The sequence below is a fragment of the Pimephales promelas genome, chromosome 14 (genome assembly GCF_988280905.1).
Source record: "Pimephales promelas chromosome 14, fPimPro1.hap1.1, whole genome shotgun sequence".
NCBI lineage: Eukaryota > Metazoa > Chordata > Actinopteri > Cypriniformes > Leuciscidae > Pimephales > Pimephales promelas.
Genome location: NC_142782.1, coordinates 20,693,903 through 20,712,181, shown reverse-complemented (window position 1 = coordinate 20,712,181; position 18,279 = coordinate 20,693,903). Strand labels below are relative to the sequence as shown.

Here is an 18,279-nt window from a genome sequence, read left to right as displayed (position 1 = left end):
CAAGTGGCTTACGTAAAAAAGCTTTGCAAGCTGTTTTGTGTTGGACAGAAAACCTATGCAATGATGCTAAATTGCTATGCAAAAAATGCAAATGTCTGTTTTATCTGCACCTTCATGCTCTCTTCTCTGTATAAAACATTTAAGCCTTTAGATAATTTACCTGTACTTGAAACTATTTTTTACATGAAGTGATGTGGGAAGCTGTTTTTTTAAATAAATAAATAAATAATAAAGTTTCTATATGAGTAAATTTCATGAAGTCTTAGATCAGGAACATCTGCATCTTCACATCTGCATCTTCACTTATTTCTTCACATAAACATATGTTCTGTTTTTAATACATACCTGATCGCGTTGTTCCGTAAAAGACTCCTAGAAAAGCTTATTAAACTCCAACACCTTAAATGAGCCTAACAAATAAGTTTGGGCTAAAGTGGTTCCATAAAAGGTAATTTTGAAGTTCACAGAATTCCACTAATTTGATCCGTTTATCTAGATAATTTAGTGTGCAAGTCGTGCAAATATTTCCATTTTGCTGCTAATCTTCAATGGGCTTTATGCCCAGCTGCACTACTTCCTGAACTTCAGCCAGCTCCTTGTTTCCTGTCTGCCATTATTGGTCAAATTGATTAATTCAGGTGTGCTTGACCTCAGTAGTCATGGCAGCAATAATCAGACACACCTGAATTAAATAATTTGGCCAATAATGGCAGACAGGAAACAAGGAGCTGGCTGAAGTTCAGGAAGTAGTGCAGCTGGGCATAAAGCCAATTTGTAAGAGCGCTGTGTATATATATATACATATATATATTATTTGTAATTTGGACATTAGATATGCCTTATTTAGAATTAGAATAAACCTACAAGTGTATTTTTATGATAACAATAACTATAAAGGGACTATTGTAATGGGGTAAATCAGATGTGGCTTATATACTGTAAGTCAATTACCAAGCTCAGATTCATCTTACCAGTTACAATTTATACAGTGCTTTTAATTATTTATTTTTTAATTGTGTGATTTTAACTTCAGCTTAAAAAAGCTTTTTATTAGATTGTTATTGTTTATTAGAATCTATCTTTGTAGCCTTATTTTAGGCTGATTTTCTATACTGTTTATTTTTGGACTAATAGTGGTTAACAAGATTCCAATATTGGTATGAGAGAGTGTCAGTAGTAATATCATTGTGTTCCTATTGGTCAATGTTAAAGGATCTGTGTAACAGCTGAGGCTTAGCCTGACAGTTAGCCTGCCCTGGACCAGGTTCGTTTCCCAGCATAAGTTGCTAACTGAGTTTGAACTATTTTAAGTTTGCTTTATGAAACAGAATCCACCGACAATAAGTCTGACTAACCAAAATAAGCCTGGCTTGTATTCTAATCTTGTTTTTAGTCTGGGACTAGGCTTATAAGCCTTGTCTGTGAAACCGTTAGTATATCTGTTGAGCAGCGAGTATAAATTCACTTATTGCATTCTCTAGTTGTAAGGTTGTTTTATTAAAGTGTAAGGTAAGTTATTTGCATGGCTTGGCGCTGTATTTTTATCTACAGTACATAAAGTGAGCCACACTGAAAAGTAAATCTGCAATGGTCTGCAGTGGTGAGGAATGGCAATCTATAAATGCACATAAAACACCACATCAATATGAAATACATTTATTTAAATCAATGTCAAAAAAAGAAATCAAAGCACACATTACTTTAAAAACAAATCAAAAGCCAGCCAGACACTGCTTGAAATGTTCAACTAAACCAGGGAGTAGAAAAAAGGGAAAAAAATGAAATATTTGACACATCAAGACTGATCTAACTTGGCAAATGAAGTGTCAAGGACTGACTATGAATTATTGGTTTAGCGGTTATCGGAGGAGAAGTCATCTCTGCATTATAGTCTAGATCTGATTTCATTCTTCTCCTGCTCAGGCACAAAACGGTTGATATTTATCCCAGGCTGAGCTACAGCCTACCGCAAAATACCACCAAGAAAACAAAGGGAAGAAAACATACTAAAAAAAAAATTATCTTTAAAAGCTTGAAAACTATTGTAATTTTGATTGTGAGAAAAATGCAGTGGCAATGCAGTGGCAACAGTATATCTTCATCTTCAAGATAGACAGAGCCACACTTCAAATGACCACCCTCAAGAAAAAAAGGATATTTTTAACTTTCCACAATTTTTTTTTTTAGATGAAAAGAAATGAGTCAACGTCACTCAGGAATTTTTTTTTTTTTTTTTTTTTTTTGATGAATGAAGGACACAGCGTCTTCCCTGTACAAATGATTATTGATAATCCAAACATGATGAAGAAAACAAAACATTTCTGATCATTTTATAAACATAAACATGTTTTGAAATGTCTCCTTTCCTTATGTAGGCATTAAGAAAGTCCTGAAACCTCTCCCAGACAATCTAACCCCCCTTTACCACATCACAGACAGAGCTTTTGCTCCAGACACAGATCCTCATCGAGGAATCTTCTTCAGAAAACAAAAACAAACAAAAAAACAGTAAGTAAAGAGCAGGGGGGGAGGGAACATTTTCAAGACTGTTCTGGAAGAAAACGCAGAGGTTGCATCTCTCTTTTTCTGTCAAGTCTGTGTTTTAGTTGAGGAGTCTGTGGTGTTCTGCCTTATTGATTGTTTGGCCAATAACTGTAGAGAGGAACTGGAATGTTGGCCAGCTGGGCAACAGTTCTTCATTTCGGCAATCTGAAAAAAAAAAGAGAAGAAAAAAAAATCATGACATCCGTCTCAACTAACCCTTTCAGTGAGCTGCTAAACCAAAAAGTAAGTTCAGCATAAGAATAGATACAAGTCTTGCCCCAAATGCAGAAATGCAGAAACTTGAGCGAACTTTTTAAATGGTGCAACAAACACCATTAAGCCCAAAGTATACTTCGGCCGTCCAAATGTAATTTTTTTCATCAGGAGGGTCATAGAAACTATGGACGTCCACACACATCCACGTGCTCGCCAATTTTTGTGACCGTGCGAACAGTGCATGTACAACAGCGTATGTTACTGACTTTAGTGCTTGAAAACAAAATCCACTAGATAGTGCACATATGCCAAACACGTCTTTCTGCGCTCAAAGAGAGGAAAGCGAACAATAAGGCATACCTGGGCATTTAAGATGAATGGGAAAGCTAATGATAGTTGTCTGCAAATATCTCCACCAATATATATTTTCAAATTTTGGCTAATACTGTATGTTATTTTCATATTTTAACTGATTAGAGAGCAATGCTCAAATTCTATACTATTTTATTTAAATTAGATTGAAATAAAGCACTGAAAAACAATCAGATTAAAGGCTACAATTGAATTTAGGCATTACACGTTTTAATGTACAATATGAAAAATGGATGCTTGAGATTTGCTAAAGATTACATTTAACTGTGTTAAATTATTACTCTTTGAGCATTAAATGACGGCAAATGTAATCTGAATGTAAAAACAGGATAAATGAGTGTGTACAATTAAATATTCAATTTCAACAGATACAGATAAATAATTTAAAAACTTTTCGCTATATCATGAATGTAGAGTACTTAATGGTGCATGTACAAATTCCTAATGATTTTCTGATTAACTACCTGGCTCAGAGCTGCTGCAGTGATGCAGTTGTGTTACAGCAGGATGCAGTTTGACTTCTTTTTCGCTCTCTTCTTCTCCACCGGCGTCTTTCTGTTTATCTGTCTTACCAGGTCATAAAAGATCTGATATACACACAAAAAAGACTTCCATTAGAGAACTGGCTTTGTATCCTTGGTACAGAAGTGTTTTTTATCTTGCTCTGGATAAAGTGCGGTGAACTGTGTTTTACCTCGTTGACGTTGATCTTTGATTTGGCAGAAGATTCTAGAAAGGCACAATTACTCCATTGACGAGCAAGATTCTGACCCTGCTCTTTCCCGACCACCCTCTCATCCTCTAAATCACACTTATTTCCAACCAAGGTCATTGGAACCTAAACACAAATAGAGAGAGACATCCTATGAGTGTGCATACTGCGTTTGAATTTGGTTTAGCAGAAATCACACTCATTGACAGTTCAAAGAATTGTAATTGATTTTGAAAAAAGCATGGAGAGAAATCTGTGTCTTATAAAGAATAAAGACACAAAATATGCCCCATGTACAGCAGTACTCATGCTACATGAATTTGTATATACACAACTGTTCAAATGTTTTGTTTTAAGAAATTAATACTTTTTATCCGCAATAGCACATTAAATTTAAATGTTCTCAAAAATGTTCTTTTGAACTTTCTATTCATCCAAGAATCCTAAAAATTGTTTCACAGTTTCACAAAACCGAAGACTGGTGCAATGATCCTGAAAATTCAGCTTTGGCATCTCAAGAATAAATTGCAATTTAAAATATATAAAAATAGAAAATCACTATTTTAAATTGTAATATTTCACAAAATTAAATTTTTAAAGTAAATGAAGCCTTGGTGAGCACAAGAGATTTCTTTCAAAAAATATCTTCTTTTTTTCTTTTTAAATCTTCCTAACTTTAAATTTTTCAACGGTAGTGTATATGCATGCTTAATTTGTTAATGTAATTTGCATAAAGAACTGGAATTGTGCAAGCTTTAATACAGAATGTGGGTGCAGTGGTAGCATAGTGTGCCACGGGGTGATGGCAGCTTCTGCAAATTAAATGCAGGTCTCTAAGCTCTTGTGGTCTCGGTAAAAATCGAAATAGTTTTGTGCCTTCTTTGTTTTGCCTTTGCTGGTTAATACTTGCAATGGCTGACATAGCTGGGCTGGCAGGTTCATGATTTCTTTTCTTTTTACAAAATACACAAAATAATGTTGACATTAAAAATCACAATGATTTGCCAAAGCATGCACCACAAATAATAATAATAATTTATTATAACGTGACTCACATCCTCTGTGTCCTTCACCCTCAAAATCTGTTCCCGTAGGTCCTGCAGGTCATTGAAGGTGGACTGTGCTGTGATGGAGTAAACCAGAGCAAAACCCTGACCATTCTTCATGTACAAGTCCCTCATCGCTGTGAACTGCTCCTGTAGGCAAATGATCAATAATCTATTGAGTTCACATGGAAGACTGAGGCTACATTCACACCATCAGTCCAAATCCAATTATTGTGTATCCAATTGGAATCTGATCTAAAATTATTAACTGTGCACACTGTATATCGCAATTGTTCGGATCCGATTTGTGTCAATGGCGCTTTTCCATTTTCCGGAATATCTGCATTGGTTTCTATGGCAATGATGTTGCGTTGGTAGGTATACGCCAACAACAACCGCAACATGGAGGGATTTGCAATACAGATGTTGTCCTATTTATAACATGAATATGTGTAACCGCAGTGCTGGAATACTGCGTCTTCTGAGGCAGCGGTAGAAACGTAGGATGCTGGAATGAGCGACTTTATTCCACGCTGTCATCTCTGCCGTTTTCAAAACAAGTTATCTTGTCATATTCTACTCATGCGTCACTTTGCAACAACACAACCTAGTTTGCAGCGACTTTCAGCATGTTTCCTATATCATTGTTTGACGTTTACATTTTACGTGGCGTGAGAGTCACATAAACCACATGAAATCAGAGCAGTCAGAATGAAAAAAAGATTTCCAGAAATGCGGGATGTAGCATAAGGATGTAGCTTGAAATGTAAAAAATAGCTTTTCGTGTGATTTTTTGCCATTCACACTTGCTAAATCTGATCGGATTTCAATTGGATATGCACAAAAATTTGATTTGGATTGACAGTCTGAACATAGCCAAATTAACTAATTGGCCAGAAGAGCATTATATTGAACTCACTGTGCCAGCAGTATCCAGGATCTCTAGCATACATTGCTGCCCATCAACCTCAACTTGCTAAAAAAAGAAGAAAATAAAAAGAGGGAGTCAAGTACGGTGTTAACGTATATTCCTAAATAGAGTGTTAATTCAGCTATGCCACTTCAGCCATCCCAAAAAGGTTTACTTACCTTTCTATACGAGTCTTCTATTGTGGGGTCATATTTTTCAACAAATATTCCCTGAACAAACTGGACTGTCTGTGTGAGAAAAGACCAGAATCTAATTCAATCCAAATAAACATTATTGACTAAATGGGACTAAAACCCACAACAAATACAGTTATAAACACACACATATATATATATATATATATATACACACAACAATGATGTGAATCCTGAACTTACCAATGCAGACTTCCCAACGCCTCCAGAGCCCAGAACGACAAGCTTATATTCACGCATGCTGAGGCCTGTAAGATTAAATCACAGCACACACACACCTTCAAATCACAAATCAGTGCAATGACAGATGAAGCACTCAAAATGCTTTTGGTTTTCTGATATATTTGCACCACTTTTTCATAATCTGATTACCGCCAAACCATCGTCATCCCCTTCTCCTTTTTTTGTCTAGATAGTTGTAAATTATACCGTACACGTTTTATATACACACGCAAACATAAAAAAATAATGTGCCCAGTCATTGCCCTCAAAAATTAATCAAAAACATTACATTTCCTTTGTCTTCACAACAATCCAACAATAATCTTGTTTTGCAGATATACGCCACAACAATAAGGAACAATATCATGATCTCAACTTCCATTTTATGCCAACTTTAATTAGCACGCATTAGTTATGCAGTTTGTATTGTAAAACACTCAGATATATTGCAATTTTAAAGCACCATCACAACAGTCGTGCACATTCCCAGCAAATGTTTTAAAGGGCTATTTGAGATCATTTAGATTTCACTTTAAATTCCACTATAACCACCACTGATGCATCCAACTGACAAACAAACAGCTTATCTACTGCAAGCAGATTCAACTGATGCTATGCTAATGCACCATTTCATTCAGCCTGAAGCAATTAAATCTACAAAAAGAAGCTAAACGCAGAACGTCATTGGAACAAACAGGTCTCATCGAAAAACCTGTCTCTAGTCTTGGTCATCACTGCTATCCCACCATCCTAAAATCCCATATTGTTCTGTAAATAAGCAAATCAGTTACTGCCAGGTGATAAATGACCATGGAGGTTTGCATGTGTTATTGTCTGATGAGACAGTACACTTAAAGAGAAAGCAATATTTTCAGTGGTTGTGGATAACTTCTAGGCAAATCTAAATAAAGACAAGCCCTGTGTGAATTAAAAAATATTGTTAGCAATAAAAAGGCATAAACAAGATATGAGAGTGCTTGTTCTTCAGACCAGAAATTAATAATAGTCTACTAGTTTTACCAGACTAAGTTCCTACACCTTTAAAAATAGATTAATCCGAATAAATATACAGATAGAACTGAAACGGGTGTAAATATGGAATAATCTATGCCCAATGTCTCCACTCGACAATTGAATAAAATTATAGTGTCACTAGGACTGTTTTGTGATCATCTTAACATGTCACAAAATGCAGCTCTTCTACATCTGTAGGACTATAAGACTGCATGAAACATTTCCTTTACACTAACAGCTGTAATGTCATTTTGGTCACTTGTCGAAGGAAGACTGCATGCCAGTGTGTGTAGCCTACTACACGGAGTTCATATGTGTGCATCAAAACGCAATAAACTCACACAGTTTAACTACCTAACAAGCACATAGTAGTAACATATAAGCCGTAGAGATCAAATATTTAACCGTTAACAGGCGGTCAGATGTGTGTGTGTGACTATGTTATGTGTGTTTTCGTCTGCTCGCAGGAAAGACCGAGGCCTGTTAACGCAGCGCTGTTTCCTATTAATTCGACAGGGCAACGGCACTGCTGTGCGGGTTGATTCTGTTCAGTTACCCGGCCTGAGGCTCATTAGCTCATGCTAGCACGTTAGCATAGTCGTTACGCGAGGTTTCGTTCAGCGATTTTCCGCCAAAACCCGGCACTCGCTGTACAGTACTAGTTAGTAACTGTCCGTGCCGTGTCCAGTGTTTCGGGTTCGTTAACAGTTCACTCACCGTGTCCCACAGCTCGAGTAGCATGCAGGATAACACTGTCGCGCAATCACAGACAGACTCCCGTCACGCCCGCGGATGCCAACGTCACTGCAGCGCGCGGAAATTCTGCTGACCTGACACAGTCACAAGCGGGTTAAAATCAGAGATAGCGTTAATGAAAGGTACTTAATCTGATACAAATTGATGTGTGCGTGAGTGCAATCTCTATAAAGTCATCTGTAAAAATCCTAGTTTATACATTTTGAACAACTGCATAGACACGTCTGGTCAAAAGGTTTGAGAAGGTTTACAAACCTTGAGCTATGAGATACAATTTTACTGAGCATGCGCGTGAGGGGAATTAGACAATATTAAGAGTCTTTCCTATTATTAGCCCCATAGCAGAAGAACCTGGACTGTTACAAGTCATCAAAATTCCCACTTGCTTATCCTGGTCTGGAATCACCAAACTGATTCCAATATTTTAACATGCTGCACTACAAATGCTCTGCAAACGGTGACAGAACCTGTGGTCTGAACTAGTAGAGCGACTGTCACCCAGGAAATGGTCCATAAGGCCTGGTCATCATTCTTAAATGGCAAAAGTTAAACTGCAGACAATATACGTTTTATTGTTTTTACTAAAATGATAACAGAAATTATGTTATACAGATAAAAAGCGAGATGAGATGCTGCTGCTCGGGCATTAACATTTCAGAATGACCCTGTTCTTGAGTCATCACAAAACACAGTCATCCAAAATGTACAGTCCATATACAGTAAAGATTTGTATATTCAAAACTTAAATTTTTTTTAAAGCAAAGTCAAATGTAGTGCATTTCTGATCATTTTTAATTTCATATTTCTTTAAAATAAGATAAATCAATAAGATCAAATTGTTTTTGCGCAAAATGAAAGGTTTCCATACCTGGTTAATTCCCCTGGATCTTGAACTGTATTTTCAATAGTGTGAGGTTTCAAAGCATCGACATGTGATTAATACAAATAATTATTGACTTGAAGAAAAATAAAGACCAGAGGGAAATAAGATTCATCACAGAGGAAGCATTATAAACATGGCTGCTTGAGGTTATTTAAATGACTTTTTATAAAGTATTGTATTACTATCAACTTTCTATTATTACATTGATGAAGTTGAAGTCTTGCTTGTGATTTAACATCTGAACTTTGCATCTGATCCTTTCCTGTAGATAAACACTAAAGCCACAAGAATCCTGAAAATGAGGAATGACAAAACCCCTGCACAAACCGCATTCACATTTACAGGAATAATAAGAAAAAGATTATACATTGTTTCACAATTCTGTAATATGTGTGCCCTGACCAGTAAGCTAGTGTAAGGGAAAATGAATAAATTACCAAATAACAATAAATTGCATTGATTAAAGGAGTGGAACCTAATGATGGGACTGTAACAGTTCATATGATTGAGAATTTTATGTGAGAGACAAAATGTCAGTATTGCATGTATATAGAGTCAACCTTTTTTTTATAGGCAACCACAAGTGAATAGGGTAAACACAATTTAAGTAATATATCACCATACTTCACCAGTTGATTGATTACATTAAGAATTGCATACATTTTTTTTGTATTACAAGTTTTCTGAAATGTTATGTTTAAATCAGACGAATTACATATGAACAAACCCCTCTGTAAAAACCTTATTGGAATAAGGTTATATATTTGGAATATTGGAATATAACTGTAAAGTTTGTTGTATGTCAGTGCTGTCCTAAAGTGGAGATTTCTAAGAATAAAACTAATTTTGAGAAAATGGCATTTAAAGATATACTTTGATTAAAATCTACTGAAGCAAAAAGATGAAGTGCTCTAAAAGACACACTTAAAGGTTAAATTATCTATGACTCTTTCCACTAGTCTAAAAAAACACTTTATGACAAGCCAAAAAATTGATGTGTAAAAACAGTTTTTTGTCTGTAATGTCTAACCTTGAGAACAAACTACTCTTTTTAATACTCAAATTTAATCAAACAGTACAGAAAAATCTTTGTTGACTCGATGAACCTTTATCTTTAGAGGTGAGTGTTGTTGTTATCCATGTAGATGTTGTAATTGTCTTTTCAGAGGTGTGTGAAGGTCTGCTCACAGGAACTGCTGAAAATAAAAATGACAAAAAAAGAGGAATTTAATCAACTTTGGAAAGCTACGTGAAATTATTTCAATAGGAAGACAAATGTATATATTATATTCACAAACCATTTTCATAAAACCCACCTTGACGAACAGACAGATTCACTTTATTCAATTTGTGTCTGAACCATTTGTCAATTCCACAATAATAAACGCCAGAGTCTTTGAGTCTGAGATCACTGATGGTTACACTGAAGAACCTTCCACTCACAATGTCAATCAAAGAGTATCTTCCATCAGAGACGACCTGGTCAGTCTTTACACTTTTAATCAAAACATGTCCTGATGATCCACAGGGATCCCGGCAAAGGTATTTGGGTGTATATTTGTAATCATCGGAATATGGACATCTGATCTCCACCTTTTTACCCACTGTTCCCTCATAAACATTGTCAGACTTCATCGACACACCACTGAAAACTAGAGAAAACATTTAAAATTTTCAGTTGAGTTAAATAGAGAACAGCAGATAAATTACACTTTGTAAACTTTGACCCATTAAAATTTCAACAACATAAAAACAATTGTCAGACAACTACACAAAGCACTCAAAATAACTTCAAACAGTTATATTTATATAGTTATAAGTGATGAATTCAATGTGAAATTATCTTATGATATATTATTTTTTAATCTAAATATTATATACAGTATGTTATCACAAATAAATAATATTATGCATGATTGGTATGGCTATCAAACAGGAAATGGATGAAAAATGTAAAGAAAATAATATATTACCTACAAAAATACACAGAATGTTCATAAGAGCTTTCATTCTCCATAAAATCATAATTATCCACCTCAAAAGTGTAAGATTTTGTAAAGGGACTTTAACAAACTAACAATAATCTAAGTATAAGATCTGTTTCTCACTGCAACACAACTGCGAACTTAAAAGATGTCCCACCCTAAGAGAGAAAGAGAGAGAGAGAGAGAGAGCAGTTTTTTTTTCAACTGCTTACACACATTTTCAAAACTTTGCTTCTTTTTTTCAATACTTTTCACACAAATCTAAGAATTTCACACACAAAATTCCTCACATCTCTTGCAAAATGAAGCACTGCATTCAAAATATCATCAAACATTTCTCACTTTGCCATAATATTATATTTTTGGATATGTCATACAGTTATTCAAAACCTAAAGGTCCTCTTTCATGAGCTCCAAATCTGTACATTTCTGTACAAGATTGAAAGTAATTGGCAGAGAGATTCACAGGGATGAAAAATTCACAGTAAACACGAAAGCAAGATTTGAAACCAAAATTCTTATATTTTTACTGTAAATTGGTGGTTGTGAATACAGTATTACATAGTCCGAAAAACATATAACTTGACCTTTGGCCTATTTATTTAGAGTTTTTTTTTTATTATTATTATTATTTTTTTTTTTCAAATTGCTTTCACACAATTTCTGAAATATGGCTCCATTTGTTGAAACTCAACACAAAACCACGAAACACACATGCAACATCCAAAACATCAGACATCTCTTGCAAAAGCAAACACATCAATAAAAACTATTTTAACTCTTCCAAAAATAGTAATCACAGACAGACGATCTGTGATAGTAAATCTGTGATAGTGGCATAGTAAATCTACACACAAACATTTTTGATTGTTTTGATTTCTAAGTGTTCAATTTATGTATAAGTATTTTCACACATGATCATTATAGGTAATCAGGAAATGATTGTGGCATTTAAGTGGCAGTGTTTCCCAATTGAAACAAAAGAGTTGTTATTAAATTATGTGTCTAATGAGAACTAGAGTTTTGCAAAAAGTTTGTTTTACAATTTGTGTAAAACGTATTATGTGCTTGCAGTTTTGGTCTGAAGATTTGGGACATGAGTGAATGGTTTCACTGAGTGAGCCTCAAGTTCCACTTTTAGTGAAAGCAATTTGGAAAAAAAACTGTAAGTAAAGCAATGAGTGTTTGCACATGTTTGTGTGAGGCACTGATGAATTAATGTGGCATTTTGATAGGCTGTGTTTGAAAAAGGAAATCAATATACAGAGAATTGTGTGTTGTGGTTTGCTAAAAGTGTTTTAGGAAATTGAAAATTGAGTCGAAGGTCAAGAATCGTTTTTTCTAGATTTGGTGTGTGGTTTTGTTGTTTGAAGGATTTTTTGTGTAAGCAGTTGAAAAAAACTGTAAGCAGTGAAATTACAACATAAACAATAAGAAAGAAGCAAACCTATGTTGTTAATAAGGAAGAGAGAGAGGCAGCAAGTACAAAAAAAGACTAATAATTTGTACAGAAAAATCTTATGTTCTTGTTCATTTTTTAAATATGCAAAACAAAGATGCAGTCAAACACAATATTGCAAAGTACACATTTGAAATCAACACAAATCAATAAGTTAAAATTGGTGTGTGTGTGTGTGTGTGTTCTGACACTCAGATTAATTGCAGTCCTTTCCGGAAATGAAGTTTGTGAAGGGAAACAGCCTCAATACAACACCTGCTATTTCAGTGTGCACATGTATTCAAGAAAACAACACACTAACACTCCAAACCACATTTTAACTCTGCTGATATCATATCAACATGGTAACGTTTTACTGACATTTCATGGTTTAATATTCCTATTCAGGATGTATGCTACTCTTAACTACTTTGTGTTGCCTTGTTAAGAAACAAAAATTTTCAGTCATCAATATATCACATACCTTTATGTATTACTCACCCCTTTGTGCTTCATTAAACAACCTTTCTGTGTCAAAGCCAAAAATGGTCACTTTTTCCACAGATCTTGACTGTGATTTTGCATAAAGCCATTCTTTCAGATATTTTATATTCTGTGGCTCTGTGTTTAACTTTAAGTTATCCTCAGGGGCAAAAAAGAGACAGATATAGAATAAACAAGCTTTAATATAAGAGACACTGGGGTAAAATAAATTCTCCCAATAATAATATGCACCATCAGTCTAAATAAACACAAGAAGACTCAGACACACAAAGGTGTAAGATGTGGATTTCATAATTGCTCATAAAATTTGATCTCCTCATTCATTAAGTGAGGCAGACTATTAAACAAATAGACAAACAATATGTTTTTTTAAAGCCGCTTTGCATTTACAGTACAAAAGCTATTTTAACATAGGAAATGCACACTATTCATTTAACACATCAGCTCAGTTAAATGTCACAGCCTGACGCACATGTCCACAGCAGGATGTTTGCAGACAGACCTGCCTGTTTTAGCAAGCTGACCACATGCATCATTTCACACCAACAGGGTTTCAAGAATGAGTTTTTTTTTGGTGTTGTTCTAGTTATTGATCTAGTTATTTATCCTCAGTGGTGTGTGATCAATGAATACAAATCGTTTACAGGTGCACAGTGCTGCACGGTGGAATATAATACAGGAGAATAGGCATCTCTAGCTGGACCAGGCAGGCTGTTCTCCGTCACTAATTCATCGTAGATGTGATAGACATCATATACCATCTAGGAGATATAGGGGTACACATGCAAAAAATAAATGGTGTACATTCAACATGTTTAGCATAATCTTGTTTAACTCATTTAAATGTACATAATGCTGATCAACTGTATTTGGTTGGGTTAATATGGTTTCGTAATCAGATATTGGTGCTAGGATAAAATTGTGCAAGAGCAGATGTTCCCATACCCGGTTGAGATCTGGTGAATCTTGAACTGAATTTTCAGGAACACCACAGTTCAAACCTAAAAGAAACATAATGGTGTAGAACCCATTCAATGTGACTTAAAGTGCATTAGTGATCTAAACCAAATAAATGATCATAGCATTACTAAATACCCAGCAGTCACACCAGTTATCATATGATTCTTTAAAAAAAAGATGCAATGGGGCTTTTTTAAATCACTTTTGGGCATTTGAATCAGATCAATGTGTGTGTGGTTCCTACCACCGGACGTTGAGTGTGATCTTTTCCAAAAGAGAAACACTGTAGCCACAAGAACCCCAAACACCAGCAGCGCCAGAACACCTGCACACACCACAGCCACACTGGCTGAAATAGAAAGAGAAAGACAAAATGGTATTATTAAGTTTTCTGTAGCATGTTAGGCTTATCGAGCAAACATGTTAGGACAGTAATTATTAAAAAATCTGGTATGAACACAATGTTACACAAATAAATTCATACAAAACGACTGCCTTTGACTTGACTGTGGGTGAGAACTGCTCACAAGACGACTTATCTGAGAGAGAGACAAAAAAAGAGAATTACAAATTTATAAAAAAGAGGCAGAATCTCGCCTTTGAAGAACACTGAACTTTGAAATTTAATTTTAAATATAAATGTTTTTCAAAAGCAGGCCCAACCAAACTAATTTGAGTATGTTTTTCTTAAATAATAAATAATCTAACTACTGTTGTAAAATGTATCATTAGTTTGCAGACTAGATGTAGCTACTGTAGAGTTGAGTGTTGTTGTTGTCCATGTAGATGTATTAGTTGTAGTTGTAATTGTCTTCTCAGAAGTGTGTGAAGGTCTGCTCACAGGAGCTGCTGAAAATAAAACGGACAAAAAAGAAGAATTTAATAAACATTTGTAAAGCTATGTGAAATTATTTCAATGGGAAGACAAATGTCTGTAATATACACAAACCGTTTTCATAAAACCCACCTTGACGGACAGACAGATTCACTTTATTCAATATGTCTCTGAACCATTTGTCAACTCCACAATAATAAACACCAGAGTCTTTGAGTCTGAGATCACTGATGGTTACAGTGAAGGACCTTGAACTCACAGTGTCGATCAAAGAGTATCTTCCATCAGAGATGACCTGATCAGTCTTTACACTTTTAATCAAAACATGTCCTGATGATCCACAGGGATGCCGGCAAAGGTATTTGGGTGTATATTTGTAATCATCTGAATATGGACATCTGATCTCCACCTTTTTACCCACTGTTCCCTCATAAACATTGTCAGACTTCATCAGAACGCTGGTCAAAACTAGAGAAAACTTCACATCAGTCTATTTGTTAAACTGAAACATTTTTACACAATGATTTTTTCCTAAAATAGAGGGTCATCAGTCAAACTACAGCTGAACCAGTTCAATTTAACTTTAAATTCACTCACATTTATATCTTAGCCTGCAATCAGATGTCAATGTAAGCATCTCTAAAAATGAGACATTGACATCATTCTGAATTGTCAATGGGCTTTATGCCCAGCTGCACTACTTCCTGAACTTCAGCCAGCTCCTTGTTTCCTGTCTGCCATTATTGGCCAAATTGATTAATTCAGGTGTGTCTGATTATTGTTGCCATGACTACTGAGGTCAAGTACACCTGAATTAATCAATTTGGCCAATAATGGCAGACAGGAAACAAGGAGCTGGCTGAAGTTCAGGAAGTAGTGCAGCTGGGCATAAAGCCAATTGAAGAGAATTGGCACTGGCTGGTTACTTCCGGGTTCTGGACTGGCTGCAGTAACCCGTCTCTGTCCATGCGGGGGCGCTCGCGGTCGAGTGCAGAATGAATGGGAGTCACTGGGGTTTCACCCCCAGAAATCCACTTTTCTTAAGATGTAATTTTTTGTCAAGTAATTTGAAAGTTGCATCCAAAAGGGAGGGCTAAGAAAACACACTCAGCTGAAAATTGCATTTTTAAGTTCACTTATCTGTTCTAAAAATCCGTTCAAAACTGTGATGACGTCACACAATAGCAGAATGCTAGCGTGTTCCGGCCAACAACAGCCTAACCTGTAAGAAATCAAAAGGACATAAGTACTCGTTCATTCGACTTTTGGCCTATAATCTATATTGAACTTGCGGAATCAACAATAAAATCTATTTTGATTTAACGACAAGCAGGTGAAAGAGACACATTTAGCCGTTTAGCCCCATAGACTCCCATTCATTCTGCTCTCGCCCGCGATCACCTCCAGTGGAATTCTAATGGACTGCAACCAAGACGATACACAATGGGGCTAATAGGAAGTGCCAAGGCTCTCCGTTAGATGGGCTCTGGCCAGCTCCTTGATTCCTGTCTGCCATTATTGTCCAAATGGGCTCTATGCACGGCGGTATTTCCGGTGAAGGTGTAAGGATGCTCGATAACTTCCGCCGATCGTTAAGTCCAATGCAATACCGAGAATTTATATTGAATTTTATACTCCATGGTTAAACTAAAGAAACGTTAGTCACAAAAACAGATAAAACAGACACCCCTCATTGTGTTTATGCTTCTTTTTAAAATTATATTAAATGAATATAACTATATACAAAATTACATCTAAACGTATGTACGTTTCGTTTCAAAGACGGGAGGACAGTAAATTTTGAAGACTCTGCCATAATCGCGTTTTCCTTGGTTTTCCTCCGCTTTAATCTACACAACCGGAAATGGACGAGCATCCTTACGTCAAATGCGGAACTTATGCGTGCATATAGCCCATTGATTAATTCAGGTGTGTGTCTGATTATTGTTGCCGTGACTACTGAGGTCAGGCACACCTGAATTAATCAATTTGGTCAATAATGGCAGACAGGAAACAAGGAGCTGGCTTAAGTTCAGAAAGTAGTGCAGCTAAAGCCAATTCAGGCAAGACCATTTAACCCTGTATTATGTAACTATCAATGAAATGAGGATTACAAAACTTTTGTTTGTAAAACACCTTAGTCAAATTTCAGGACATTGGTATGTTTTACTTAAATGGTCACTAAATTCATTAAGTTCCTCTTTTAACATGCACAAGACTAATATAAGATGAATGAATATACATCAAGCAGGAAAAAAGTATTTACCTGTGAAAAGAGACAGAATCGTTAGATGGGTTTTCATTCTCCTTAATGTATCATCCTCTTCAAGCAAGACATGATCTTTATAATAACCGACAACATAACACTACACAACATTATAATCTGCTTCCTGTCTCTCACTTGTCTGCTCCATCAGTTAACAGAGAGAGAAAGAGACCTACAAAAGAACAAACCAATGACAGTTTAACAATAGGTGAGGGCCGGATTTATGTCTAGACACATGCCTGCTCACACATACAAGTTAAGACTGTGAAAGGCAAAAAAAAGCCAAAGGACAAGGAAGCCAGTTTTCAGCTATTAATATTACTTATTTTTTCTGCTTCTATTTAAAGAAAAAAAATGCCTCCTTATGAGTTAATTGTTTTGCTATAAACTATTGAGCTAATTTCTTGTACCTATTTTTTTGTACAACATCCGCCACAATACCATGTCTTTAATATTTACTCTTACAAAGGAATGAATTACTTTGAAAAATATGAGTCTGCATTTCATCAAAGCCCGTCTACAAAAAGCCTGGCCACTCCCAATTAAAGGAGATGTTCACTTTAAAAAAAAAACTTTTGTTGATAATTTACTCACCCCCATGCCATCCAAGATGTCCATGTCTTTCTTTCTTCAGTTGAAAAAAATTAAGGTTTTTGATGAAAACATTCCAGGATTTTTCTCCATATAATGGACTTCACTGGGTACCAGATGGTTCAAGGTCCAAATGAGAGTTTTAGTGCAGCTTCAAAGCACTTTAAACTCTACCAGACGATGATGTTGTGGGAAAAATCCTGTCAAACATCATCACTGCGTAAGAGATACTCAGAGTCAAATTAATAATAAAAGAGAAGTTTTTGTTCTTGCAAGAATAGGCCCAGTCCCCAACACAGCAGTTACACTGTGGAGTGAGTGAGACCCCTTCAGGGAGACATGAGTCACCTCTTATAGTCTTTTCAAGGTTCCTCTTCCGCCGCTGTACCTTTCACCCACCCAGATAAGGCCCTTACTGCTGTGTAGTCTCACAAACTGGTACTGAAATAAACTGGCCGAAACTTTCCCCTCTCTATGTGAAGCGCTTTGAGTGTCCAGAAAGGCGCTATATAAATGTGATGAATTATTATTATTATTATTAAGGTCCTGAGGTCCTGTCCGATATGTTCCTGAAAAGTCACAATTCCCACAATAATGAATAAGGGTCTTATCTGGCGAAAAAATAAAATAAAAATAAATAAAAAATAATCAAAAATAAATAAAAAACGTTAAGTTTTATAAGCACAAATCATCGCCTTGCTCTGTTCTGTGATGCGCGTTCGTGACTCTCCTGTTCGAACTCGTTCATCAAAATGAACAAATCTTTTTTCGAGTCATTTGGCGTTTAAAGCCCTTTGAAGCTGCACTGAA

The 18,279-nt window shown here is 35.7% G+C and overlaps 3 protein-coding genes across 12 annotated transcripts; all 3 read right to left on the bottom strand.

The window, feature by feature from the left end:
• Positions 1-1,640: 1,640 nt before the first annotated feature.
• Positions 1,641-8,098, bottom strand: rap1aa (RAP1A, member of RAS oncogene family a). 2 transcript variants are annotated; one of them, XM_039679149.2, is made up of 8 exons: positions 7,969-8,098; positions 6,199-6,263; positions 5,980-6,048; positions 5,810-5,866; positions 4,900-5,040; positions 3,827-3,970; positions 3,597-3,719; positions 1,641-2,709 (listed from the first exon to the last, which is right to left on the bottom strand). In XM_039679149.2, exons 2-7 carry the CDS (start codon positions 6,253-6,255, stop codon positions 3,630-3,632), a joined length of 558 nt encoding a protein of 185 aa, XP_039535083.1. In that variant the 5' UTR covers positions 6,256-6,263; positions 7,969-8,098; the 3' UTR covers positions 1,641-2,709; positions 3,597-3,629. The 2 variants fall into 2 exon arrangements, with proteins under 2 accessions (XP_039535083.1, XP_039535079.1); XM_039679145.2 differs by lacking the exon at positions 7,969-8,098 and adding an exon at positions 7,808-7,952.
• Positions 7,970-10,545, bottom strand: LOC120484143 (uncharacterized). Its single transcript, XM_089119170.1, has 4 exons — positions 10,207-10,545; positions 9,970-10,086; positions 8,876-9,441; positions 7,970-8,081 (listed from the first exon to the last, which is right to left on the bottom strand). The coding sequence occupies exons 1-3, from the start codon at positions 10,523-10,525 to the stop codon at positions 9,122-9,124; spliced, it is 756 nt and encodes a 251-aa protein (XP_088975296.1). The 5' UTR covers positions 10,526-10,545; the 3' UTR covers positions 7,970-8,081; positions 8,876-9,121.
• Positions 9,979-17,951, bottom strand: LOC120484151 (CMRF35-like molecule 8). Of its 9 annotated transcripts, none has more exons than XM_089119570.1 (7): positions 15,210-15,349; positions 14,745-15,080; positions 14,519-14,626; positions 14,262-14,316; positions 14,022-14,126; positions 13,763-13,818; positions 9,979-10,083 (listed from the first exon to the last, which is right to left on the bottom strand). In XM_089119570.1, the coding sequence occupies exons 1-6, from the start codon at positions 15,247-15,249 to the stop codon at positions 13,797-13,799; spliced, it is 666 nt and encodes a 221-aa protein (XP_088975696.1). In that variant the 5' UTR covers positions 15,250-15,349; the 3' UTR covers positions 9,979-10,083; positions 13,763-13,796. The 9 variants fall into 9 exon arrangements, with proteins under 9 accessions (XP_088975696.1, XP_088975698.1, XP_088975695.1 ...); XM_089119572.1 differs by lacking the exon at positions 9,979-10,083 and adding an exon at positions 12,982-13,578 and having other exon boundaries at positions 14,519-14,623; positions 15,210-15,351; XM_089119569.1 differs by lacking the exon at positions 9,979-10,083 and adding an exon at positions 12,982-13,578.
• Positions 17,952-18,279: the final 328 nt, after the last annotated feature.